The sequence below is a fragment of the Eschrichtius robustus genome, chromosome 3, assembly GCF_028021215.1.
Source record: "Eschrichtius robustus isolate mEscRob2 chromosome 3, mEscRob2.pri, whole genome shotgun sequence".
Taxonomy (NCBI): Eukaryota; Metazoa; Chordata; class Mammalia; order Artiodactyla; family Eschrichtiidae; genus Eschrichtius; species Eschrichtius robustus.
Genome location: NC_090826.1, coordinates 11,688,324 through 11,712,619, shown reverse-complemented (window position 1 = coordinate 11,712,619; position 24,296 = coordinate 11,688,324). Strand labels below are relative to the sequence as shown.

General features: G+C 55.1%; 1 protein-coding gene across 1 annotated transcript in view; it reads right to left on the bottom strand.

The window, feature by feature from the left end:
• KAZN (kazrin, periplakin interacting protein) overlaps nt 1-24,296 on the bottom strand; it is a 463,316-nt gene that overhangs the window by 120,181 nt on the left and 318,839 nt on the right. The window contains exon 2 of the mRNA XM_068538931.1: nt 2,789-2,980. Within this exon, the coding sequence (XP_068395032.1) occupies nt 2,789-2,980 (192 nt within the window). The remainder of the gene's footprint in view (nt 1-2,788; nt 2,981-24,296) is intronic.

The following is a 24,296-nucleotide window of genomic DNA, read 5'->3' as shown; positions in this document are numbered from 1 at the left end:
ATTTGCACTAATGGCACTTGGCACTGGGCCAAGCACTTTATACCTCATTTAATCCTCGTGACAACCTGTGAAGTAGCTACTACTATTGGCCTCAATTATAAGAAAAGTAGGTATTGTTATTGTTGCCTTCTGCAAAGGAACTGTGGTTCAGAGAGGTTAAGGAATTTGCCCCAGGTCACACAGCTAGTAAGTGACAGAGATGGGATTCATGCCCAGATCTGACTCCAGAGTCTGCTGTCCCCTGACTGAGCTAGGATGGCCTCCTGTCTCTCTTGTCCAGGCCAACTTCACCCCTCATGACCTCATCCAGAGGGGAGATGAGGTGTTTAGTGCAGTGGAAAAAGTTTCCGACTCTGCTGCTAATTAGCTCTATCACCTTGGCCAAGTTACTTAACCTCCCTGAGCCTCATTCAGCTGTCTCCACCTGTGAAAGGGGTTAATACCTTCCAGCAGGACTGGGGTGAATGGTAGACCAAGTGCACAGAACAGTGCTGGAACACAGTAGGTGCTCAATAAGGCTTTCCTTGAATGAATACTGACGAGTCCTTGTTGATGAGATTATTGTTCCTACAAAGCAGTCGCCTTTGGGGGATCTCTGGGTCCCTGAGCAAGGCCCTGAAGACCTTTGGGGATGGATAAGAAATCGTACAGCACAGAGTTGGGAAGAAATGCCTGCATAGCTCTGTGCCCTGTGGGCTAAACAGAGGAGCGTGCACATCATGGTTACCGCCTTCACAGACACGACCTCATTTAATTCACTGTTACTGTCCCATCACTCAGATCAGAACACTGAGGTCTGGAGAGCCGTCTGCCCCAGGAGCTGGGCAGTCGGTGGGTAAATGAGCCTCTGCTCACTCCCTGCCCATACCCCTGGGCACAGGAACAGCAGAGAGAGGTATTCCTCCTCTTCCCAGGTCCAGAAGGGGGAATACAGGTGAGAATTCTTTCCCTGGCCCAGGACACAGAAGGCAGGTGGCTCTGTCCTGGAATGAATACCGGCAAAGGAGGCTGAGACAGCGTCTGGCTGCTTCCTGAGGCAGCCTCGACTCTCTGCAGGATCGCGAAGCCTGGCGAGACCAAAGGACATCAGCTCACACGGCCTGGACCCAGCAACACGTGCCCATGGGAGACTCCTGAGACTTGGATCTCCTTCCTGAGAACGGTGGGGATGTTCCAAGGCCCCCGGGAAGCTGGGAGTGGAGGGAGCTTGTATAGATCTGCCTGGACCGCAGGAGGGTTGCATAGAGAAAGCATGCGTGCCTGGCACAGTGACTTCTGATCACACGGCGTCAGCTGCACCGTGACACGGACCACCTGCCTGCTACGGCCTGAAGAGACCACCCAGAACACTGTCTAGGTGGCCCCACCGGAAACAAAACCCCAACAGGAAAGTGTCTTCCCAGCTTTAAGAGTAACATGTACTGCTGGGAAGAACGCAGACAGGGCCTGGAGCACCCGGGTGAGGGCGCACCGGCGTCCCAGGCTTCCTGGGGGACGGGTGGTGGGGTGTTGGACAGACAGCTGGCTTAGCCAGTGTTCTGCGGCTCACTTCACACCTCTAGTCAGGGAAGCCCACAAGGACAGAGCCGCCTAACCAGCCAGCACAATCCCCTCTCCCTCCCCGCCCAGTTAGCCTTGTAGCTGGGACGCGGGTGCCCAGCACTCCCTGCGGCCACGCTCTTGCCAAAGGGAATCTCTGACCCTGAATTTTGGCTCTTTCCCTGGATCTTTCACAGGCCGAGGGGAGCAGAGATGCCCACCAGCCTGAAATGCCCCCTGGGATGGTTACAGAAGAGAGAGACAAACAGATTCTTTAAGCCACCCTGTTTTGGGGTCTTTGCTACAGCCGCCTGAAATCAACCGAAGGAACAAACCTGCTTTGGCCTCAGAAATGAAGTCTTCAGAGAGTATTTATCGTTCTAGTAAGTGGTAAGTGGAAAGGAGGGTGCCAAGTCTTATTGCCCTTTCCCCCCCCTAGGAGAATCAGAGACACTAAGAGGGGCTCAAGAGATCAAGGCAGACCCCACCCAAGATATTTTCCCCCCCAGCATTTCACGTTGGAGGACTGGGAGGGGATGGCTTCCAACCTTTCTCAAATAACATTTTGAGACACAGTGCGGGCAGGTGGCTCCCAGGAGAGATGGGTATGGCAGCGGCCAGTACCCCAGGCCAGCTCTAAGGAAAGCAGCTGACACGTGGGCCCACTGGTTTCCTGTCTCCTAAAGCAGTGTCTCTCCTAACTCCTCCCCCGACCCAGGGCTGGATGCCGCGCTCCTTAGAGGGGAGCTCCTGCAGACCAAGCAACGAGAGAAGAGGCCTGAGCCCTCCCCTGGAGAGCCCACCGCGGTGAGCATGAGGGAAGTGGGGGAGGGATGTGTCCTCCGGCACAAAACCCAGCCTCCCCGCACTGTCCTGTGAGGGGAGGCACCGCAGGACCCTGAGAGCTCTGGGTAAGAGGCACCCCAGCTGCTGGGTCAGTATCCTCGTTCAGCAAAGATAACTACCTGCCATTCCCACCTCAGAAGGAGGCGCCCCATGACCGGCAGCGATGGAGAACGTGAGGCGGTCACACTGCGGGAGGGAATGACATCTGCACCCAACCCAGCGAGACGCAGGATTCCACCCAAAAAGGAAGGGGCAGCCTGGGCTGGGGGGCTGGGCGCTGGGAGACCCCCGGGGCCACATCACTGCCCCTGCAGAGGCAGGACCCTGGCTCCTGGTGTCCTTGTGGCCCCAGCTGGGGCCCAGGCGAGGGAGGGGAGGGAGCTGTCGCCGACTTGTCACTCACCCTGCAATGCTTCTTTGGCTCTGGCTAGCTCCTGTTCCTTCTGGGCCAGCTGGACCCTGAGCTCGGTGGCCGCGAGGACCTCGGAGGACTTGCCGCCCTGCGACTCCTCCAGGTCCTTCATCAGCATCTCCTTCATCTGCCGGAGAAGGTGGACTTCCTCCTGGAGCCGGGACACTTCCTCCCGCAGCAGTGCTAGGGGAGAAGGGCACACGGTTAGAGCGGGGGACGGTGGCTCCCGCTTGCTCACTTTTCTGGGGACAGCTTGAAGGTGCTTTGGCTTTCCCTGTTTGCTCTGCGTTCAGGGCCTGTCCTACTATGCGTAGGAAAACCCCCAAATGACCTTATTGCAAGGAGGCCCCACCCCAGTCCTGGGCCCCACCCACAGTCTGCAGAACACGCCCGGTGGGACTCCCTGCCTCCCACCACACTCTCTAGGGCTCTCAGGGGTCAGCACTGCAGTCTCAAGCCAGCAGCACTCCCAGTTACGCTTTACGTGCTTTACCTTGTTTACCAAAACCTCCGGAGGCAGGATGCTTCACCCCCATCTCACAGACTCGGAAGTCAAGCCTCGCAGAGATTAAGAAACTCCACGAGGGCATAAAGTGAGTAGGTAGCAGAGGTGGGATGTGAACCCAGACCTGGTCGACTCCAGGCACAGTCAACGCGACAGTGTTACTCAGGACAGTGCACACCCAGGCCGAGATGCTCACCTCACTTAGAGACCGATTAAAAGAGCTTCTGACGTAGAGAATGGGCTTGAGGACATGGGGAGGGGGAAGGGTAAGCTGGGACGAAGTGAGAGAGTGGCATGGACATATATACACTACCAAATGTAAAAGAGATAGCTAGTGGGAAGCAGCCGCATCGCACAGGGAGATCAGCTCGGTGCTTTGTGACCACCTAGAGGGGTGGGATAGGGAGGGTGGGAGGGAGACACAAGAGGGAGGAGATATGGGGATATATGTATATGTATAGCTGATTCACTTCGTTATACAGCAGAAACGAACACACCATTGTAAAGCAATTATACTCCAATAAAGATGTTAAAAAAAAAAAAAAAAGGTTCTGAGATGCTCATGGAAGCAGGTCCCGGAGCGGCTGGCCTTGACCTGCATCAGTAAGCCACGCATCGCTCTCTCCCTCTTCCCCACCCTCCTGCACGCTGGCCCCTCTCTGTGCGACAGGCCAAGCTCCTTCCAGCCTCAGGGCCTTTGCCCCTGCAGGGCCCTCCACCTGCGACACCCTTTTCCCTGTTCTTCCAGTGACACAGCCGCCCCCCGACACCACCCTGTCCCGTGCTCCCATGGTAACGGGGGATGCAGTCCTCGCCTGTGAGGGTCAGAGGGCACGGCTGCGGCACGGCTTTCGAGGCCCTGGGTCTCCGGTCTGGCTCCCTCGCGGACCAGGAGTGTGGTCACGAGCAAGTCCCTTCCCCTCGAAGCCTCACATGCCCCTTCTATAAAATGGGTCTAACCCTCGTGGGGTTGAGACGCAGGAGGAAGCCTGGTCCAGGGGATGTGCTCAGTGTATACAGCAAGCGCTCAGTGCCGGTGAGACGGGGGCTGCGTCTCCCCAGGCGCCTGACCCTCTTAGCGGCGCCTGGCGTTCTCTAAGGCGCTACAACCTGCACTCCTTGGGGACACGAAGGCAGAGCCAGGACTGGGGTGGGGGGCAGGCCTCGGGGAGCAGAGCTGAGGCCTCGGGGACCCGGGGTCCCTCCACCCCCAGAAGCCCGGGGAAGGGTGGCACTGGCTCCAGCCCCTGTTCCCTGGTCCACCTCAACCGCCTCCTCTGAGGCCACCTGGGTCCAGCTGCCACCCACACAAGGGGAGGCCGCCCTGCCCTCCCAGCTCCTCAACCCCCACCCAACCTCCCCACAAAAGCCTGAAACGCAGGGCGTCCCACCTCACTCCTGCACTGAAAACCCTCCCTGGCTTCCCGCCAGCTGCCCCAACAGCCCCTCTGAGGCCTCCCTCAGGCCACCTGTGGGGGGACTTCCAGTTCTGGAAGGTGCTAGACTTGTCCCGCCTCAGGGCCGCTGGAAGAGCTTCCTTCCTTATTCACAGGTTCCTCCCTGTCTGGCAGTCTCAGCCCTACTGTCACCTCAAGAGCCCTAAAGAGGCCCTCACCCGTGGTCCACTTCTGACAGCAGTTTGGACAACCCACCCCAAACCCCTCATTAATGCGGGAGGCCCACCCGTGCGTTACCGTGTGCGTGCCCAGTGGGCACAGCTCCCTGAGAGCAGGCCTGGTAGCTCTGCTCTAGCTCATTCGCTAAGCGGTCTCAAGCGCTCTGAATACTATACGATGACACGCGACAATCGAATGATCTCCTCCAGCCATCCGTCCACCCAGCAAGAGTTCATGGGCACCTGCCCCAAGCCAGTTGCTGCTGAAGGCACTGGAGACCCCTGGGTGAAGGTCACAGACAGGTCCCACCCTCAGGCTGGTGCTCCCAAACCCCACGGTGAACACGGACTGAAGAAACCCAAACCTGCACCCCGGGGAGGCAGGCTGTCTGCAAGGCACCTCCTGGCTGCTCTGACATGGACAGACTCAAGTGCAGGCTGGGAACTGTCCAAGTCTCTTAGCAAAACTGCAAAGTAGGAGGTTTGCATTGGGGGCCCCTCCCCTGCCCTCATTCCAGACAAACATTTGCAGGTCGCCTATACTGCAGGCCTGGCGCAGGGTGTTCAAAAAGAAGGGAACTCCCTTGGCCTCGAGAAGTCTCCAGCAAGTGGAAGCAGCACACGCAAGTAAGCATAATACAAAGCAGGTGTGGCATGTGCTTGGAGCACAAGAACATTTGAAATGGGCCTCGGAAGATGGCAGGGCAGTGAGCAGCGGGGACAGTACGAGCAAAGGCAAGAAGGCTGGAAAGGTCCCTGGGTGACCAGTGACCAGTACCAGGTGAGGAAGAGCAGGGAGGAAGCCAGGAGAGGTACGACAGGGTCAGATTATAAAAGGTCTTAACCTCGACCACCACTCTGTGCCCCCAGCCCTGGCTCGCCATCTCTAGCAGTACTTAAGACTCTGGAATTTTCATTCTTGCTCCCTGCCACAGACTGAATGTTTGTGTCCCCATAAAAATCATATGTTGAAACCTAATGCCCCATGTGATTGAGGCCTTTGGGAGGTGATTAGGTCATGAGGGCGGAGCAAAACATACAGCAGAAAGACAGCTGTCTATTAACCAGGAAGAGGGTTCTCACCAGACACGGAATCTGCCAGTGCCTGGCTCTTGGACTTCCAGCCTTCAGAATTTTAAGAAACAAATTTCTGTTGTTTATAAGCCACTGGCTATTTTTGTTCTAGCAACCCCAAACGGACTAAGACACCCTCCTTCCTCAATTCTCCCCAGTCACCCATCCTGCCGGGGGCCTGTCCCCACTCAACTGTCACCAAACGGTTATTTCACCATAAGGTGTGAGTGACCGCTAAACATCCCCATCTATATTTACATTGCCAGGCAAGTGGAAGCCAGGGCTGTTTGATTTTATCTTAGGGGCATGACTTCTGGGCTTCCTTAAACTGCCCAGAGGAAGCCACTGAGGTTGTTTGCTGTCTATGCAGATGGCAGAGGATTCCAAGAGACCTGGCTTCGAATCCAGTCCTGGCCAGGGCTTTGTTGTGACCCTGAGCAAGCCCCATGATTTTTCTGGCCCTCAGTTGCCATGTACACTGCTTGGGGACGATGTCACCCATTTAGGGTTGCCGGATTTAGCAAAATAAAACAAAGCACAGCAAAACAAACCAAAAAAGCCCAGGTGCACAGTTAAATTTGAATCTCAGATAGACAACAAATAATTTTTAGTATAAGCATGTCTTAAATATTGCATGGGACGTACTTGTGCTAAAAATTGATTTGTTGTTTATATGAAATTCAAATGTAACTGGGCATGCTGTGTTTTATCTAGCAACCCTACTTCCATTGCAATGAAATGGGGCCATCATGAGAAAGGGCTGTGCTACGATATTATCTCACAGGAGGAAGGAGGGCCTGGCACAGCCTTCTCTGCCCCTTGCTCTTGGACGAGAGCAAGATGGGGCTGGGTGCCCCTATCCTGAGCTAACAGTGGCAAAGGCAAATTTTTCCTGCGCTCACATTGCTAATAGGTGTACCTGACACCTAGGCCCCGCCCCTTGAGTCAGGCTCTGAAGAAGCAGGAGGGCGGGATACCCAGTACAGCTCCTGCAGGAACCAAGTCTTAGGAGACCAGGCTGGAAAAACAACTCCACAGAAAGAGAGAGGCTTGTCCAAGCTTACTAACTGCACCTGCCCTGGCTGGACTAGATCTCACACAGCCTGGACCCTTCCAGGGGCAGAGAGGGGTGACAGCCCTGGGACAGCAATCACAGAGAGTCTCACAAGACTGAAGCCCAGTTACAGGCTTCAGGACCATTCATTGGCACTTCCCCTCCCGGGGCCTCAGTGGCCTCACCTGTGAAATGGGAGTGATGGGAATGAGACACACAGGTAATGCACTCAAACGTGCTAAGCACGATGAGTGCTGTGTTTGCCCTCATGCCCTCAACTCCTCTTCCCCTCAAAAGGGGAGCGACCACATTCCTCAGAAGCAATGAAGAAGTGAGAGTTGGAAGACTTGGGTTGCTGTCTCAGAGGGATTGCTACCTCGCTGTGTGACCTTGGGCAAGTCACTGTCCCTCTCTGGGCCTTCATAATATCAGTGCCGTTAGAGGGATGCACTCTTCATGAATCTAGATGAATGCTACCGATTGTGCATTTCCCCCCTTGGCGGGACGGGGGTCCCTGCTCTGGTCCACAGCCGCACTGCTCAGTGACGCAGCCACAGGCACACGTGGCTACTTAAGTGTAACTTAGTCACAACAAACAACTCAGTTCCTCAGGCACACCCGTCACATGTCAAAAGCACAGGGACCACCCCGTCGGGGCATGGAGCTCCTGGTCAGTGCTCGTCCAGGGGCACGAGGTGGGGAAGGGAAGAAGCGGGGTTTGTGAAGCAGCTGGTGCAGCGCGGGCCGCAGACACATGGATAGGAGGGAGCCTTGTGCCAAAGGCGGGAGGGCTGCTGGGGAAGGAGCCACGTTCCTGGAGAAGCCGCACTGGCCCTGGCCCAGGGACACAAAAGGGAAAGATCAATTGTGTACCTTTCTGCCGACGTTGGGCAACCACGGACCTTAGGGCAGGGGGCTGGTGGCGGTAAAAGGGCCTGGCGCCAAAGAAGCCACAGACGCAGCAGAGCTCTAGGCCATGGAAGCCGGAAGTAAGCATTGCCTGGGAGACGGCAGCTCTCCCACCCCTGGGAAGCCAGCAGTTACCAATGATGCTGCCCTGGGGTGAGTAGGCAGGCCACACAGTGGAAGCCCCCAGAGGCCTCTTCCCAAGGGCGAGGGGGGTGTGGCATACCTACTCAGGTGACAGAGGGAGCTGGGGAGACCCTGCCCCTGCCCCTCTGTAGCACATCTCCTTTTGTTTGTAAGAGCAGTGAGTGCTCGGCATTTTAAAAACGCCGTTTCCTGGCCTCCCTTGCAGCTAGAATTGTCTGTGTGACCCAGTTCTGGCTGATGAGATGTAGGAGAAAGTCCCTGAGGAAGACTGCCCTTTAAGAAAAAAGGGCTTTGCCTCCTCCGTACCTTCTTGTCTGGAAAGTGGACTTGTGGTTAGAGCTGTGGCAGCCACGTTGTAACAAGGAGGCAACATGCACAGGGAGCAAAAAAGATGTCAAGGGGAGAGAACAGAGCCTGGGGCCTGGCGAGCACAGCTCAGCCCTGCACCTGCGTCTCGAGACCCGGAGCAGTACCAGCTGGGCAGGGCCACCTGGCACAGGAGAGCCTTTAATGTCCCTGCTGATCTACCAGTTCTCCAGAACCAACCACGGCAGTGCATGCTACAGGCTGAGATTGAGTTCAGGTGGCTGCTAAGGGCCAGCACCTCTGGGGTCTGCCCTGTGGCCGCCTCAGCTGTGAATTCTGGGGAGCGGGAGGAGGAGGAGGTGGGGACTGTGGAGGAATCCACACAGCGCAGAAGCGAGGTGACCGCTCCTGGCCCTGGGGAAGAGCCCCCAGTTTTGTGACAAGTCCTTTCCTGGTTTAATTTTTGTGAGCTCACAGGGCTGGGGCGGGAGAGGAAGAAGACAAAGGAAAACACTTACTCTCCGTGACTGTGGGGCACCGTCCAAGAACAGGATGCGTGAACAGGCAGCGAGAGGCCTCGGAGCTCTCTGGGGGAGTTGCCGGTTTACGAGTCTGGCCTTCCCAAGCCAAAGGTCCAAACAGCAATAATACTGTAACCACCGTGTATCACAATGACGATTCCTTTACTAACACTTCGGGAGCACGTGATATGTGCTCCAGGCTCTGTTGTAGGTCTGTTACACTCCTTAACGATAACTAGCAAATCCTCACAATAACCTCATGAAGTAGGTCCTGTTATCATCACCCCCTTCAACAGATGGGGAAGTTGAGGTACAGGATTTAGGTGACTTGAACAATGTCATGCAGAGTCAGAGCGGACTAGCTCCAGCACCCACCCCAGTCCACAAACTCTTGCACTGTACTATCTTTTTTTTTTTTTTAATATTTATTTGTCTGCGTCAGATCTTAGTTGCGGCACGTGGGATCTTTAGTTGTGGCATGTGAACTCTTAGTTGCTGCATGTGGGATCTAGTTCCCTGACCTGGGGCCCCTGCATTGGGAGCGCAGACTCTTAGCCACTGGACCCACCAGGGAAGTCCCTCGCTGTACTATCTTGCAGGGGGAGAGGGTCACAAAGTCCATGGGCCGCCGCAGGCTTGCCCTGATGGATGGCAGGGGAGGCAGGCGTGCCCCCCAGCAGGTATGGGCTTGCTCTTGTTTCCCACATGGAGGTGGGTCACAGGGAGCCGGCCACTCCATGCATGGCCCTCCCCCGGGGCACAGTTCCCACGCAGCTCCTGGAGAAGGAGGTGGCCACGGAGCCAGCAGGGGCTCTGCTCTGCTCACACCCGACGCCCAGCGCCAGCCCAGTGCTGGGCTCCTGGCAGGCACACAAGGACGGCGCCGAGTGCGGGGCGGGGCGGAGGTGGGCCAGGCTGGTCTGGGTCAGCCACCGGGGCTCAGTCCCGGCTCCCCCGCTTCCTGGCTATTTGACCTTAGGACAAGTGACCTCTGAGTTTATCTGAAATTGGAGCCAAGGCCAGTCTCCCAAGCCTGTAGTAAACATTTAACAAAGCAATCATCTAAGTGGAAACATTCCAGAAGGTTCTAAATGGGGGTCAGATGGAGCTCGTCAAGATCATTATTATAGAAAAGGGCAAACCTCCCTGATGTTCCGAGGAGAGGCCTTGGCCCCAAGAACCTGGGAGCCCACACTTGTGGGCCTCCCAACCCGGAAGGGATGGATTAAATGACAGAGAAGGCTGAGTCACCCAGTCTGCAGGGCAAAGGCAGGACCAAGAGCACAGGGGGCTCCGAAGGGAGGGCAGGCTGGAGTGACAGTCCCTGGCTGCCTGTCATGGGTGGACACCTTGGTGAACAGCCAAGCACACATCTGTCAAAACTCGCTGAACTCAGATGGTGCCCTTAAAACCTGTGCACTTTGCTGTAGGAAATTATACCTAAAAATATACATATACATACATACATTATATATATATATATATATATATATATATATATATATATATATATATATATATATATATATATATATATATACATATGGCAGTAACTTAACTCACTTTTATAGATCCTCCCCCCAAATCCAGGTACCGAGCTCACCGGCCCCCTGCCCTCCAGCAGGCCTCAGTGGAAGGGGAGCCTGAGTCCAACCCCGGGCTCTGTGGACGACCTCCGTTCACTTGAGCTATACCTGCCCTGTGGGAGACAGATGGGACCATGCCCCGCTGGCCCTGGCCGGATGGAGGTCACTTCCAGATGACACGACGCTCTGCTTAATGACGTCATGGTTCCCTTCTGGTCCAAACACCCTTTCTGGCAGAGACGATGGCTGACGGCACTGCCATGTTCTGAGCCCCGACTTTGCAGGATGCCACCCACTGGATTGCAGGCTTCATCTCACCGGATCCTCATGGCACCCACGCAGGGCTGTAGTGACCCCGCTTGAGCTCGGAGATGTTGGGGGGTGTGGGACGGAGCCCAGGTCGGCCTGTGGGTCGTGCAGCTCCCCCCGCCATGGGCTGCTCCAGCAGCGGCCGGCAGGTCGTGAGTACTCAAAAGCCACCACTGCTGCCGGGACTGCCATTACTGTCATCACTGCCGAATCTGGTCCAGGTGGTAGTCTCAGAGCATTAGGATGATGCTTGTTCTAGGAATTAGGAATCAGATTGTTCTTGGAGGGTTAAAATGTTAAGACTGAGGTACAATGATTCACATCAAATCCCCGTAAGAGATGGGCTCCCAGGCGCCAAGACTAAACAGGACCAGATGTATTCGTGTCCGAGGAAGCCAGTACCTGATGGTGGAAGGGAGTCCTGAAAAGGCAGAGTCAGAGAGGGGGTTGCTGGCAGAGCCCACGTCCCAGGCTGAGGGGGTGAGGGTCTTCACCAATGGCTTAAGGGCACCTCCTCTGTTCTGCCTTTCTGCGGGGGGAGCACATGGAGAGAAAGAGGGCAGCTGCATTCCTATATTGCATTCCCTCTGTTCTTGAATTCATTCTTCATCATCATCATGGTGATAATAATAACACTTTTTGAGTCACTCGTGCATGCCAGAACGGTTCTAAATCTTCACACCATTAATTCTCAATCCTCACAATAACCCAAGGTGATGCACCCACTTTACAGAAGAAACTGAGGCATGGAGAAAACATGTGGTTAAACCCAGGTGGTCTGGCTGCAGAGCCTTTTCTGGTCACTACTGAGTTATATTCTACCTCTTCTCCTGCGGTACAGCTGCCAGACTGTGAGCTGCCCCACAAGGCAGGCAAAGCCTCTGTGTCCTCTCAGGGCCCGCAGTTACAAGGGGGCCCTCAAACCCTCCTGGGACAGATACCACTGTTTGCATCCTTCCCCCAGCCTGGAAGGCCCGAGGTCGCAGAACCTCTTGGCTAAGCTGACCCAACAGCCAAGGAGGGACAGGAGCGCTGGATTCAAACAGCCCAGGGCAGCAGAAGTAGCAGCAGCAATGCAGCCCTCGGTTCTAGACTCAGCCCCGAAGGTTCCTCAAAGCTCTCTGCAAATGACTGGAATTCCACAGGGACATCCAGCCAGGTGGGACTTGAATGTAACGGTTTGCCTGTGGAGAGAGAAATCTGGGAACCGCAGCCTGGGAAGAGCAGCCTCAGGGCCGGGCCTCTGAGATGGGGGAGGGAAGGCTTGACATCACTTCCTTCTGCTTGGCTGGTCCCCTCACACCCAGCCCAGGCTCCCCTCCCACCTGGTCTCTGCGTGGGGAGCTGAAAACAGCCCTCTTGGTCCACCTCTGTTCATCATGTAGACTCTCCCATCCCTCCCTCCATCCCCCCTGCATGTGGAGACAGACCCACTAGGCCAGGAACAGGGCCAGTGGCAGGCAGACAAGAGCTGGGTCTATGGTTTGCTAGGGATTTCCGTGTTCTCTGGGCCTTTGTCATGTGATCCTGACGCTTAAAGCTTTGGGGGTGATGGGACACAATAGAGCACTCACCAAATACAAGTAGATTCTCAAACAATGCCCAGGCACTCCTCAGCAGTATTAATTCCAAGGCTGCTCCAGGGCCTGGGAGAGCCGCCTGGTAATTCTTACTACAGGTGGGTAGGGGAGGGCCTGGCAGGTACCAGGTGATGCAGGCTTTGTCTTTTTCTCATATTTCACAGTAATTGTTTTTTCTTTTAGGTGCTGTTTAACCCGTCTTTCCTGCAGAGCTGTTCCAGTGCAGCTGCTGGCCCATAAACATACCTTTCAGCCAGATTCGTCTTGGGCCCGACTGCCAAGCTAATCCTCTTCCACAGTCTTGGGGGGCCCACCTTTCCCACGAGAAGCCGTGCCCACCCAGCTCCACATCCTGGAAATCCAATTCTCTCCGGGAAGGGGTCTGCCTCCTTCGACCATCCCTCACCAAGCACTGACTCAGGAATAATCGTGTGCCAGGCACCAGCCCTGGAAGGGTGCCAGTCTCAGGTTCAAAAGCAGAGATGCCTGGGGAAGTGAAGGAATCGCAAACCTCCAGCACGCAGCTCCCTAGTTCTCAGGCAGAACCAAACCTGAGGATCTGCGCTACGGAACATGGTCCCTGCAGGCGGCCTGGCCTGATTCCTAGAATGTGCCCGTTTGTCACTGGAGGTCCTTGCTTCCCGTGTCCACTGCTCCCCAAGCCCGGAAAGGACAGCCTTTGGCAGCCTTTCTGGGCATGTGGCTTGACGCCACCATGCCCTGACAGCCAGTAGGAGCCCCACGGTCCTCGGGGGTCTGCAACAGTCACTCAGCAGGTGATTCTAGCTCCAGAAGGAATGTGCACCTCCAAATACAGCATCTGTCTGGGGGTGGAAATGCAGGCCCTCTCCTGTCACCCAGGCAGCCGAGTCCCTGACAGGCTGTGACTGCTTGGTCCCAAAGCCAGGTGCCCAGGCCTCCTGGGGGGCCTTGAGGAGCCCACTCCTATCTGCTTGCTGGGCAGGAGTGATGGGAGAGGAAAGGGCTGGCCTCTCCTCAGGGCCTGGCCAGCTGCCTCCTCTGGCCCTCATTGAACACAGTTTCCCTTGGGACTTAGAAGCAGCGAGCTGGGGCCCATTCATCGTGTCAGGTGGGCTGACAGCAGCTGTCCTGGGATACCCTCTTGGTGCAAAGAGGAATCTTAACACTCTTATCAAGTTGAGCCTTAAAGCCACCGCTTCCCCTGGGATGCTGGCTCATCCCACCTTTTCAAAGTTCTTCATTATCCCCCGCTGGATTGGGCAGCAGACTTTTTGGTTCAGCCGACATCTACGCCTCCAGTCTTTCAGACAGAGCACCTCCATTTCCCTCTGGGGAGCCACCCACTCCCAGAGCCCGTGGTTCAAAGGTGGAGATAAGACCCAGGCTGGCCAATCAGAGAGCTGAGTTGTCCTGGCCACTGTGCTTGGTTTAGGAGGGGAAGCACATGACACAAATCAGTCCAATCAGAGTCAGAGTCTGGACCAGGAGCCGCTCTCTTTAATGATGGATGTGAGGATGGAGCCTGGAGGTGGTGGTGGCCATCCTGCCACCAAGAAGGGAGCGCCAACAAGACAAAGACTGGATGCAGATAATATCCGTGTTGTCCTGGATCACACCACACCTGAAGCCAGGATCTACTCCTGAATTTTTCGGTTATGTGAACCAACACATTCTTAAGCCAGTTTGAGCTGCATTTTCTATCCCTTGCGACTGTAAAAGAATCCTGATAAACTGTTTCTGTCAGGGACCATTTTCCGGGTGCCCAGCATCCCCACAGACTTAAAGGCCACCTGCTATGTGCTAAGCACTCTAAGCTGTATCACTGTCCTTCAGAAACCGCACAAGCAAAACAGACAATGGAATTTACCTCCACAGAACCAGTGAGCACCTACTCCCACGTGTGCTTTAATTCTAGCTTTTCTTTGACTGCAGTGACCAGTCCCCCTGGGCTGAAACCCTGGAAGGCACAAATTTTCAAGTTCTGCCTCAAGGCCATTTCCAGACTCTTCCTACCCGAATCAGCCTTTCTCCTCTTCTCCCACCCGACGAGGTCTGGGAGCACTAACCCCGCAGCCTTCCTCAGCCTGAGGGCTCCGGGTCCCGTTTGGGTGCTGACTACGTGCCTGGCCCTAAGCCTCGGACCACTGAATTCGCTCGCTGGGAGCAGTGCTCTGTTTGCACATGCAAACGGAGGTGGAGAGACGGAGACCAGGACAGGTGGACAGCCTTGTTCAAGGTTATAGAGCTGGTCCCAGTGGCACAGCGGATCCCAACTCAGATGTCTGTTTGATTGCAAAGCTCATGTTCTTAACTGGCCTAGGCTCCCAGCCCTAAATGCCCTGCTGTGCATATTTCTCAGACTAAACTCCAGGACAAAGAGCGGGGCAGGGCTGGAACTGGGCCTTTGTTCGACCTTTGGTGAAAACAACCGGGTCCCCCAGCCTTGGCTCTCACCACAAGCTTCTCCCGTCCCCAAGGCTTGGCTCCTAAAGGAACGGATCCAGGAGAGGGGCAGTGACCACTGGGCAGCACTGCCTGTTTCCCTCTCCGCCCGCACCACGCAAGACTCTCTCCTCCCACCACTCCTCCCTCTTCTCCACCCTCCAGGGGAAAAAAATGACCAAAACACAAAGAGGAAAAAGAAAGAAGGCCCAGCACTGGTTACACCCACCAACTTGTAACACGGCAGCCCATCCATGCAGCGAGCACAAAGCTCATTGCAAACCAGGAGGAACCAACTTGACCGAGGCCTTGCGACTGCAGGGGGAGAGCCCAGACCTTGCTTGCTTTCCCACCCGAGTCTGAGTCAGCAGCCAAACACCTGCATCTCAATTTCCTTCTCCACCCATTACCAGAATGCACAGAGCAGACTGAAGCTGCCTGTCCCACTTGTCAGAGATCAGGTTCTCCCAGGCCTGGCTCCCAGCAGGAGAGCTACCTTCCTAAGAAGCCTGGGGGAAGAAAAACATTTATATCCCCATTTTATAGACAGCCAAACTGAGGCCCAAAGGAAGGTGTCTGGAATCTACAGCCTTGACTGCTAGGCCACTGGCTACTATAACCTGGAAGCAAACTGGAAACATGCTTTGCCTGGAACATTCTGGTCAGCCTTTCTTAGGCATCAGTCAACTCAGGGGTTAAATGCTTCGAAACATGTTCAGCATGCCGAAGGCCCCCGCAGATGTAAACAATTACACAGAGAAGGGAAGTGGGCGACCAGGGCCCAGCCGGGGCTCTCCTAGCATCGCCAGCACACGAGGGCGGCGAGTCTGAAATTCCCGCATCTTCAGATCTGTATCTCGAACAGATCCGGGCTTTCAGAAGAATTTAAACCAAGTCCAGGTGGCAACCTGGACAAAGAGCAAACCTGGAGGACTCACGGTCTCACATGTGGCTTCAGAAGGCGAACTAAGAATGGGCGTCTCCGGCTATGTCTCGACCTCTACATCCCTCAACTTCCTCACCTATAAAACCACAACAGTGATGGCTAACAGCAGCCATAAATAAATAAATAAACAAATACTTAAAAAAAAAAAAAAAAAGCTCCAAGAAGGGGCCTGGCACAGAGCGAGCCCTCAGCCAATGCTGGCAGCCAGTTCCGATGCCATCGAGAGGATGCCTGACCCCACGGAGGGGGCGGAGAAGGAAGAGGGAGTCTTGGGCTCCTGCAGTGGGCGGTGCCCAAGGCCGCGGAGCCTGCAAGCTGCAGGGCGGCACACGGATCCATGTAACTCGCTCCTGACTATTCTCCAGCCCAACCGAGCAGCTGCTCCAGGAAAAAATAAAATATGCTTTGCATACTTTAAATGTTTCACTTATGAAAACTGGCAGGGCCGCCTCTCTAAATTGTTTAGCAGTAAAGTCAGTAATGAAACCGTTGGAGGCTCTCACCGCCGGAACCCGGGTCGGGGAGTCTGCGGGGGGCCGGGGAGGAGGACAGGCCAGCCGCTAGTGCGGAGCCCACAGGGGCTTCCAGAAGGCGCCATCTGGGATTTTTCAGAGGGGCACTGGGATCACGTCCTGGTGTCCTGATGTGAAATTGGATCCTCCCTCTGAAGCCAAGCCCCAAGCCAGCGGGGGCAGAGGGGAGGCCCCTTCCGGCCTGGAACGTTTTCCCACACTCCAAGGGCGCCCCGGTTTCCAGCCAATCGAGCTAATTGAAAAATTACCTTGGGCTGAGAAAGAGCAGGCCCGGGCCACGTGGGCTGGTTCACAGGAAACCCTACTAGGTCTCCGGCGTGCCTGTACTTCAACAACCTACAGCTGGAAGGCCAGGAGCCGTGCTCGGCATCCCAGGAACCGGGGAAGCTCTATGCGCTGGGCACGCAACCCGGCAACCTCGGAGGGTGGCATGATGCCCGTGTTAGAGATGAGACTGAAGCGCAGAGACTCAGGGCCTGCCCAAGGGCCACGGTCACCAGGGCTGCCTGGCTCCCCCTGCGATACTTCTTCTCAGGATGCTCTTCTTTCCTGTGCCCCAGGGTCCCCCGACCCCAAATCCTAACAAACACAGCTCAAACGGAAGCACAGGATGCACAGCAGCTAGCAAGGCCGGCTGGAGGCCTTCTGCCCGGCGTGGAACCAGTCGGCATCTTCATACGCAGAAGGCCGCCTGCACTTGGGCTGATATTGTTAAGCTGAATATAGTGCTTTTAACTTTTTCTTCAAAGTGCTCTCACCTCTTAGGTTTATCACCCAAACCCCTGGGAAGATTACGATGGTGGGTTTTACTGTCCTCATTAAGGGGCAGTCAACCAAGGCCCAAGGCATGGCTCCTCCCCTCAGCCAGCTCACCCAGGGATTCTAAGGTGTGCGAGGCCTGGGCCCACTTCTCCTACCTTGGTCCCCCCTGACCCCCTCCCACCCCACCTGTGCAGACTCCTGGGTACACCCCTGCCTCTCTGGACTGTTTAGTCCATTCCTGTCCTCCTAGGTCCCCAGTCTGTTCAAAGGACCTGGGGCACCCCCATTTCTACAGTGGTCCATCCGGTCTCCAGAGGCCTTTGCAGTCACCGATTCTGAGACTTCAAAGTAGGACCAATGGGGGCCCCACGACGGTGTCCCTCCTCCCATTAGACTACAACTTTCAGGATTTAAAATGAACAAAATCGGGGCTTCCCTGGTGGCGCAGTGGTTGAGAATCCGCCTGCCAATGCAGGGGACATGGGTTCGAGCCCTGGTCTGGGAAGATCCCACATGCCGCGGAGCGGCTGGGCCCGTGAGCCACAACTACTGAGCCTGCACGTCTGGAGCCTGTGCTCTGCAACACGAGAGGCCGCGATAGTGAGAGGCCCGCGCACCGCGATGAAGAGCGGCCTCCGCTCGCCGCAACTAGAGGAAGCCCTCGCACAGAAACGAAGACCCAACACAGCCATAAATAAATAAATTAAAATGAACAAAATCAATTAGAAAAACGACCTTATTTCACCTGGGGAGTTTCAGCAGTGTTGTCTATGAACCAAGTATATAACCAAGACACAGAAAATGGGTTTTTTTTGGGGGGGGGGAAGGGAGAGCAGTGGGATGAGGAGGGCAAACTCAAGTCCCTGAGTTACCACATCTGTGGACAGAACTTCTCCCCGCATGGGAAAACGCAACCTGCACGCAGAAGCTGCATATCTGACTTCTGGTTTCGACAGACGCTCGTTGAGCACCTGGGCTGAGAGGCAGCGTGGTCTAAGTGGCCGGAAACACCTTGGGGGCGAGTTGGTCTGGGTTTGAGTCCCAGCCCCTTACTAACCTCTCTCTGCCCCAGTTCCCTTACCTGTAACATGGGGCAATAACAGTACCCATCTTACGGGGTTGTCGTGAGGATGAAATGAGTGACTATACACACAGAGTCCGTATAGACACACGCACGGACTGGACCCATAAAAGAACCGTGCTTGGCACAGGCCAAGCGCTACGTGCCAGCTGGTTCTTCCCCCTCCCCCTTCCAGCAGCCACTGCCTTCTGGTCCTGAGACCAGCCCCTGCCCAGCAGCCTTGTCCCTGGATCCCCAGGGGCTTCTCCTGGAAACTCCTGACCTGAACCTCCAGGTAGAACATTCCCCAGAGTGGGGCTCCCAGCAGCTGGGGGCTTGTTGCTGAGGAAGTGGCCCACGAGATCCTAATCTGGAAGCACGAAGCCCCCCCCCTCTCTTTTGCCGCCCGCCCCCCTCACTTTCGCCTGTTTACGGGCTGAGAAAGGCAGAGATGCAGCTTGAATTCCTGCTTTGAGCTGCCGCCAGCTTGCCACCAAACGTTTCCCCCGTCTGTCTGGCCCACTCCACCATTTCACAAAGGTCAAACGCTCACTGCACTCCGCGTGCGGCCTCTTGGGAGAGCAGAGGAGAAAACTATTCGAAAAATGTAAGTTGGAAAAACCCCACGGCTCGCCACCACCACACTGCCCCCCTGACACTGGCGCACGGGTTCACGGCTCACCCCCAGTTCGACAGAACACACAGCCGTGTCCCGGCCCCTCGGTCTTAAAAACAAGTAGGAGGACAGAGAGGCGAGGCAGAATTTCCACTGATGGTGACCAGAGAGCCTAGGCTGTCGTCCTTGGAGGAATACAAATGACCCTGTCAGCCCAGACAAGGAAATCTCTTGTACAGAATGGCATCTTTCTAGGTCTTTCTGGAGCAGCTCCTGGCAGGAGCCGTGTATTATGTGCCGCAGCACCTAGAAGAGCCCTGACCCACGAGCTAAGCCCAAGAAGCGCCCACAGAGCTGAGGTTAGCCCACGGCATGAGCCTGGGGCAAGGGAAGCCTTAGATCAGGCCGAGGCTCCCCTAGGACCGCGCTCTCCTGGCCAGAGGTGCTTTCAAGACCAAACATGCTTTTCTTTGAAGCCGTGTTCTTCCACGCCCCTCCCCCGCACCCCAAGAGAAAATGACTCCAACTAAAGAATAGCAGGTTCTAGGCTTGGCCATGGCGGAATCAAAGCATCTGGCTTGAATAAAGGAATGAACAGAATGAGAGCGGTGACACTGGATGTGAATGGTCTGGAGCAGGTCAAAGACTTTTCGTTGTTCTATAGACAGCTGACCCGTGAACAACTCAGGGGATAGGGGCGCCCACTGTCCACACAGTCGAAAACTGGGGTGTAATTCACAGTCTGCCCTCCGTAACCTGGTGGATCCCACTATCCGTAGATGGTACAGTAGTGTAATATTTACTATTGAAATAATCCACGTGTAAGTGGACCCGAGCGGTTCAAACCCATGTCGTTCAAGGGTCGACTGTATTTTATTCTCATAAGCCAGCCTCCTCCTGCCCTACTCTGGTGGGCGGAACTGCTAGATCTTTCCTCTTTCTTCTCCCCAGTCCACAAACTTCAAACCTGGAATATCTGGGCCTTCCACACACATCTTTCCTGACACACCTGAAACAGTGTGGATCACTGAGGCTGTTTGAGGGGAAGGAGAATAGATATGTGTGGCGGGGTGTACAGGGCTGGCCCAGTGCGGGTGTACACAAGACACAAACACACCCCGCACTTTGTGGATGCTTCAAAACTGCTTCCACAGTTGGGCAAAGCAGCAGAAAATAAGCCAATTGAAGAAGCAGGTGTCCTAACCAGGAGCAGGTGTTAGCATTGTGACTCGACTTGTAACAAGAAAAAGTCCCGTGTGCTGTGGACTTGCTGTCCCATCCCTCTGGAACTGCAGGTGGCTCACCAGCTAGGCCCGTGAGGTCACTCCTTCCCCGGTTGGCAGATGGCACATAGCTGCCGACATTCCAGGAATCCACAACAAACCCCCGTGCGAGCTCTGGTTACTCTTCAGCCAGGAGACCCCAGACAGTGAAGCCCAAACCCAGGAGGCAGGGGACGAGGGGACAGTGGCCCTCTGGCCCTTCTCCAGGTGAGCAGACAGCACGGATTTCAGCAGAGACCATGGGCAGGCAGGGCCCAAGAGTCTTCAGCTAAGATCCTCTCAGTAATCATGAAAATTAACCCAGGATAACCCCGCTGCCCAGGAAATTGTTCCTGCTCCTGATCTCTGGAGAAGCCTATAAATCTCCTTCCAAATTAGCATTTGCTCTGCACGCACACCTGCAAAAAGCTGATTTGGGGGAAGTGGTGGGGCGGAAACCAGACCTCCAACCCTGGCTGGCCTGGTCTGGAAGGGAGGCGGCTGACTCAAGTTAAACATTTCCAGGCAGAGAAATTCAATCCCCTTTTTCAAGGGGTTGGCATTTAACGTACTGTTTTTCTGTCCACCCTCCTCTTTTTGTAATCTCTTGGCTGCGGGCAGATGTTGATAGGACCCTCTTGCCAAGAGGCGAGTGCTGTTTGTTTGGCCATGGATGCTGCTTACGGATCCCAAAAGGAGTATGTGACCTTGTCACTGGATGTCTCCGGGGCTCCTTCTGACCTAAGAGCTGTCAGCGCAGGGGTGGGTGGTACAGGGTGGGCTGCAGAATTGCGTCCTAATTCCACAGCCCTGGCCTGGCCTAGGCTACTGTGTCGGCCCCACCTGCCCTAAAAGCATTCCATGGAGTTTCTAGCTCCCTTTCTCCTTGCCTGCTGCCAGGAGGGCCCGCCTGATGTCTTCAGGCTCCCGCAGAGTCCTCTTAAACAAACATCAGGAGAGCCAGGAACACAGCTCAGTCTGGGGAACATTCTTCCCTTGGATGTGCAAGGGAAGCTTCGGGCTCCAGCAGCTCTCTCTGCCCTCACAAAGGGTTCCTGGTGGGAGATGAGAGTCAAAGGCTAGTCAAGCTGGGCGGATCAAGGCAAGCTATCCTGTCCTCCAACTTCCCCCCCAGCACAATCTGCTCTGCACAATCTGCTCTGCCCTGGCTGGGAAAAAAGATGCTTAGAGAAAAGAAGCTGGTGCAGGAAGGTGCACTGGTTCATGTGCCACGGTGGCTGTCTTCTCATGTCAGAGGGGTTAGCATGTCAAGGAAATAGATTTAGCGTGTTAAGATCCTCAAATGGTAGGACACAGGCCAAGGGTGGATGCTACAAAGAGATCAGTTTGGGGCTCAACGTAACAGTGAGTGAACGCTTAAAACAAATCAAAGACTGTCAGGGCTGCCAGAGAGGAAGTACGTTTCCGGTCCCTGCAGGGGTGCCAGCTCAGGAGGAACACCTGTCCTGGACTCGATGGGTCCGTCTGTCTCCCTCAGTTAACCACTTTCCCACAGCCCAAGAAGGAGCAGCTCCATATTGCATCCAGGTAGCCCGCCCACCCTGACAGACGCAGCTGATTGATCAGTCACCTGACCCAGGGTCTCGCAAACTATTGATGAGGCAGGGACCAATCAGATTCTCTGTCTCCCAGGCATTTCAGAGATTGAAAGGTCATGCAAGAGCAGCCGCCCCGGCAGAGCAGTAAAGCAAGGCAGGCAGTTAGGGAGAATCCTTGGAAATTCCTAGGGGGCGGGATGGAGTGAGAGGGCACTGTTCCAGGCTCCCAGCATTGGTGCCAGACCCCACGTGGCTGGCCTTGGACTTCCTGAGGTTGCCTTTGTGTCTTTACAAGCAGCCCTCCTTTGACCTGAGCGCCACCGTGTAAGCTCTGAAACACTAGCACACCCCAGGCAGGGAACCCTGCAGCGGAAGGCAGGGCCCTCTCTGGGGGTGGCCAGGCTGGGTGAAGGCTCAGCCACTGCCATTGAACCTGGCAGTCCTGATGCTGTGAGGGGATGAAGCCCTAGGCCTTCCCCAAGGCCTCTGCTCCCCAACCCCCAACCACGTACCTCCCTGCATCACTGCTAGGCACAGTGCCCGGATCTGGACCGTATGCCATGGAGAACAAAGGAAAAGCTCAGTCATGGCCAGGACTCAATATCTCAACAGGCAGAAGAGTGCCCGGTGGGCACACGCCCTCCCACACCCCCCCCCCAACTCTATGGAAAGGCACCTCCAGTACTGCCCACACCAGCCAGACCCCACGCTTCCCAAACATCATTTTATTATTTGCAACCCATGTGAGATGACGTATTAATAAAGCCACCACTCCACTTATTAGGTACCCACTGTATACCAGGCCCTGCCGGGTGGCTTCCCTCATCCTCATTCCAAGATGAGGAACCCGAGGCTTGGGAAGATGAAGCAGTGTCCCTAAGGACCCCGGTGTGGGCTTCTCACAAGTTGTAAGTCTCTGACAGCTGCCTCTGAGTTGGGGAGCAAAGCGCTAGCAGATGCCATCTCCAAAAAATGTCTCCTCGACGAGACTCACCTTGCTCCAAAGACTTTACTTCCTGCAGATCACTGACCCTGGACTTGTGCAAACTGGCATCTCTCCAGTGAGCCTTGTATTGCTCCAGTGCCCATTTGGCATTAGGCTAATATAAATGATGTTTACTGAGCACCTACTATGCGCCAAGCACCACGCAAAGCCCTGTGCACGGGCCATCTCATTTAATCCCCACAAAACCCTACTAGATAGAAATAGCACCCCCAATTTACAGATGGAGAAACTGAGGCTTAGAGGGGTTAAGGAGCTGGGAACGATTTGCACCCAGGCAGTCTGGCTCCACGGCCCCGAGCACTTGGTACACGGTCTCCAACGTCCCTACATTTAGGGCTCCAGGTCCGGGGACTTGTCTTAGTGTGAAGGCTCGCTCTCCTCCTGGGGCTGATATGGAATGAAACGGGGAGCCCGCACCTATGCTTTAAACAACACCAGGTGCAGAGGTAGGCCAACCATGCCCTTTTGCTAAATTCTTAGCTTCCCAGGCTGCCCACTCCCTGCCCTGCTGTGAGAAGGTAGCATCTGCCTGCTGGGTATGCTATGAATTCAGGTCATCTCCAGAAGGAAGCAGTCAGTGCTCTCCAGGGAGATGGTCAAGCGATGCAGCCCAGAAAACCTGACTCCTACGGGAAGGCTGAGAGAAGCCAGATGCTGTCTGGAGGGCCCAAAGCCCTCGCTGCTGCCGCTGACCTCGGTGCACTCAGCAATACCAGGGACGTGGCAGGAGGCTGGCGAGGGGGCCATCACAGCACGCGTTTATGCTGGTCCTCAGGGAAGCAGGTACACTGTATGCGGGGTGCTCAAATCAAGCCCACCCAGGCCCCATACTCAGGAAGCCAACAATCCAGGGGTCCTCCTGCAAGCCCGCCTGGGACAGGTGTGATTTGAAAAAAAAAAAAAAAAAAAAGCTTAAACAGAGGGATGGGAGGGAGAGAAAGGAGGGGTCGTGATGACTTATGCCCAGGAGACTATGAAGGAACGTGAGAGACAGCAAGAGTCCAGCTGCTTCTTGAAGATAGACAAGGAAGGAAAAGGGGAGACAGAAGGAACAACTGACAAAAGAGAAAGCCTAGCTCCTCCACAGGGGTCTAGAACAGGGCCTGGCCCATGGTAGATGCTCAAGAAAACCTGCAAAATAATTAACAGGTAGCATCTACATCTAAGGCTTTCCTTTGAATCTCACAACACCTAGTGAGCGAGGGGCACACACAAACACACTGGCTGAAGGAATCAGCTCACATTCTGCAGAGAACAGCTTGTACATCTGCCTCCCAGCTTCCATTCCTCAGGATGAATACTCTCCCTGACTTTCCTTTGCCTAATACCCCACTATCAGCCAGTGCGTTTCCCTGGAAGCTCACAACCCCTACCCTAACCTATTCTAAGGAAGGGCACATGATCTGGGCCTGCCAATCAGTGCATTCCTGGCTACTGGACTAAGTGATTGGCTCAGAGCTGTTGCATAATTAAAGCTAAGCCAATGAGAGTCAGTCCTGGGATTTTTGCTAGAAATACTGGGAATAAAGGACTCTCTACACTGGAATCCAAGAAAGATGAACGTTGCTTAGACTTGTTAGGGGTCATTTTTGCCACTAGAAAGGATAAAGCCCAAACAGATGAAAGGAAAGCTGGGAGATGACATCATCTGAGCCCCTGGATGCAGCTATGCTTGAAGCTTGACCTACCGCTGATCAATTCAGTTATGGGGAGCTACTGATTTCCCTT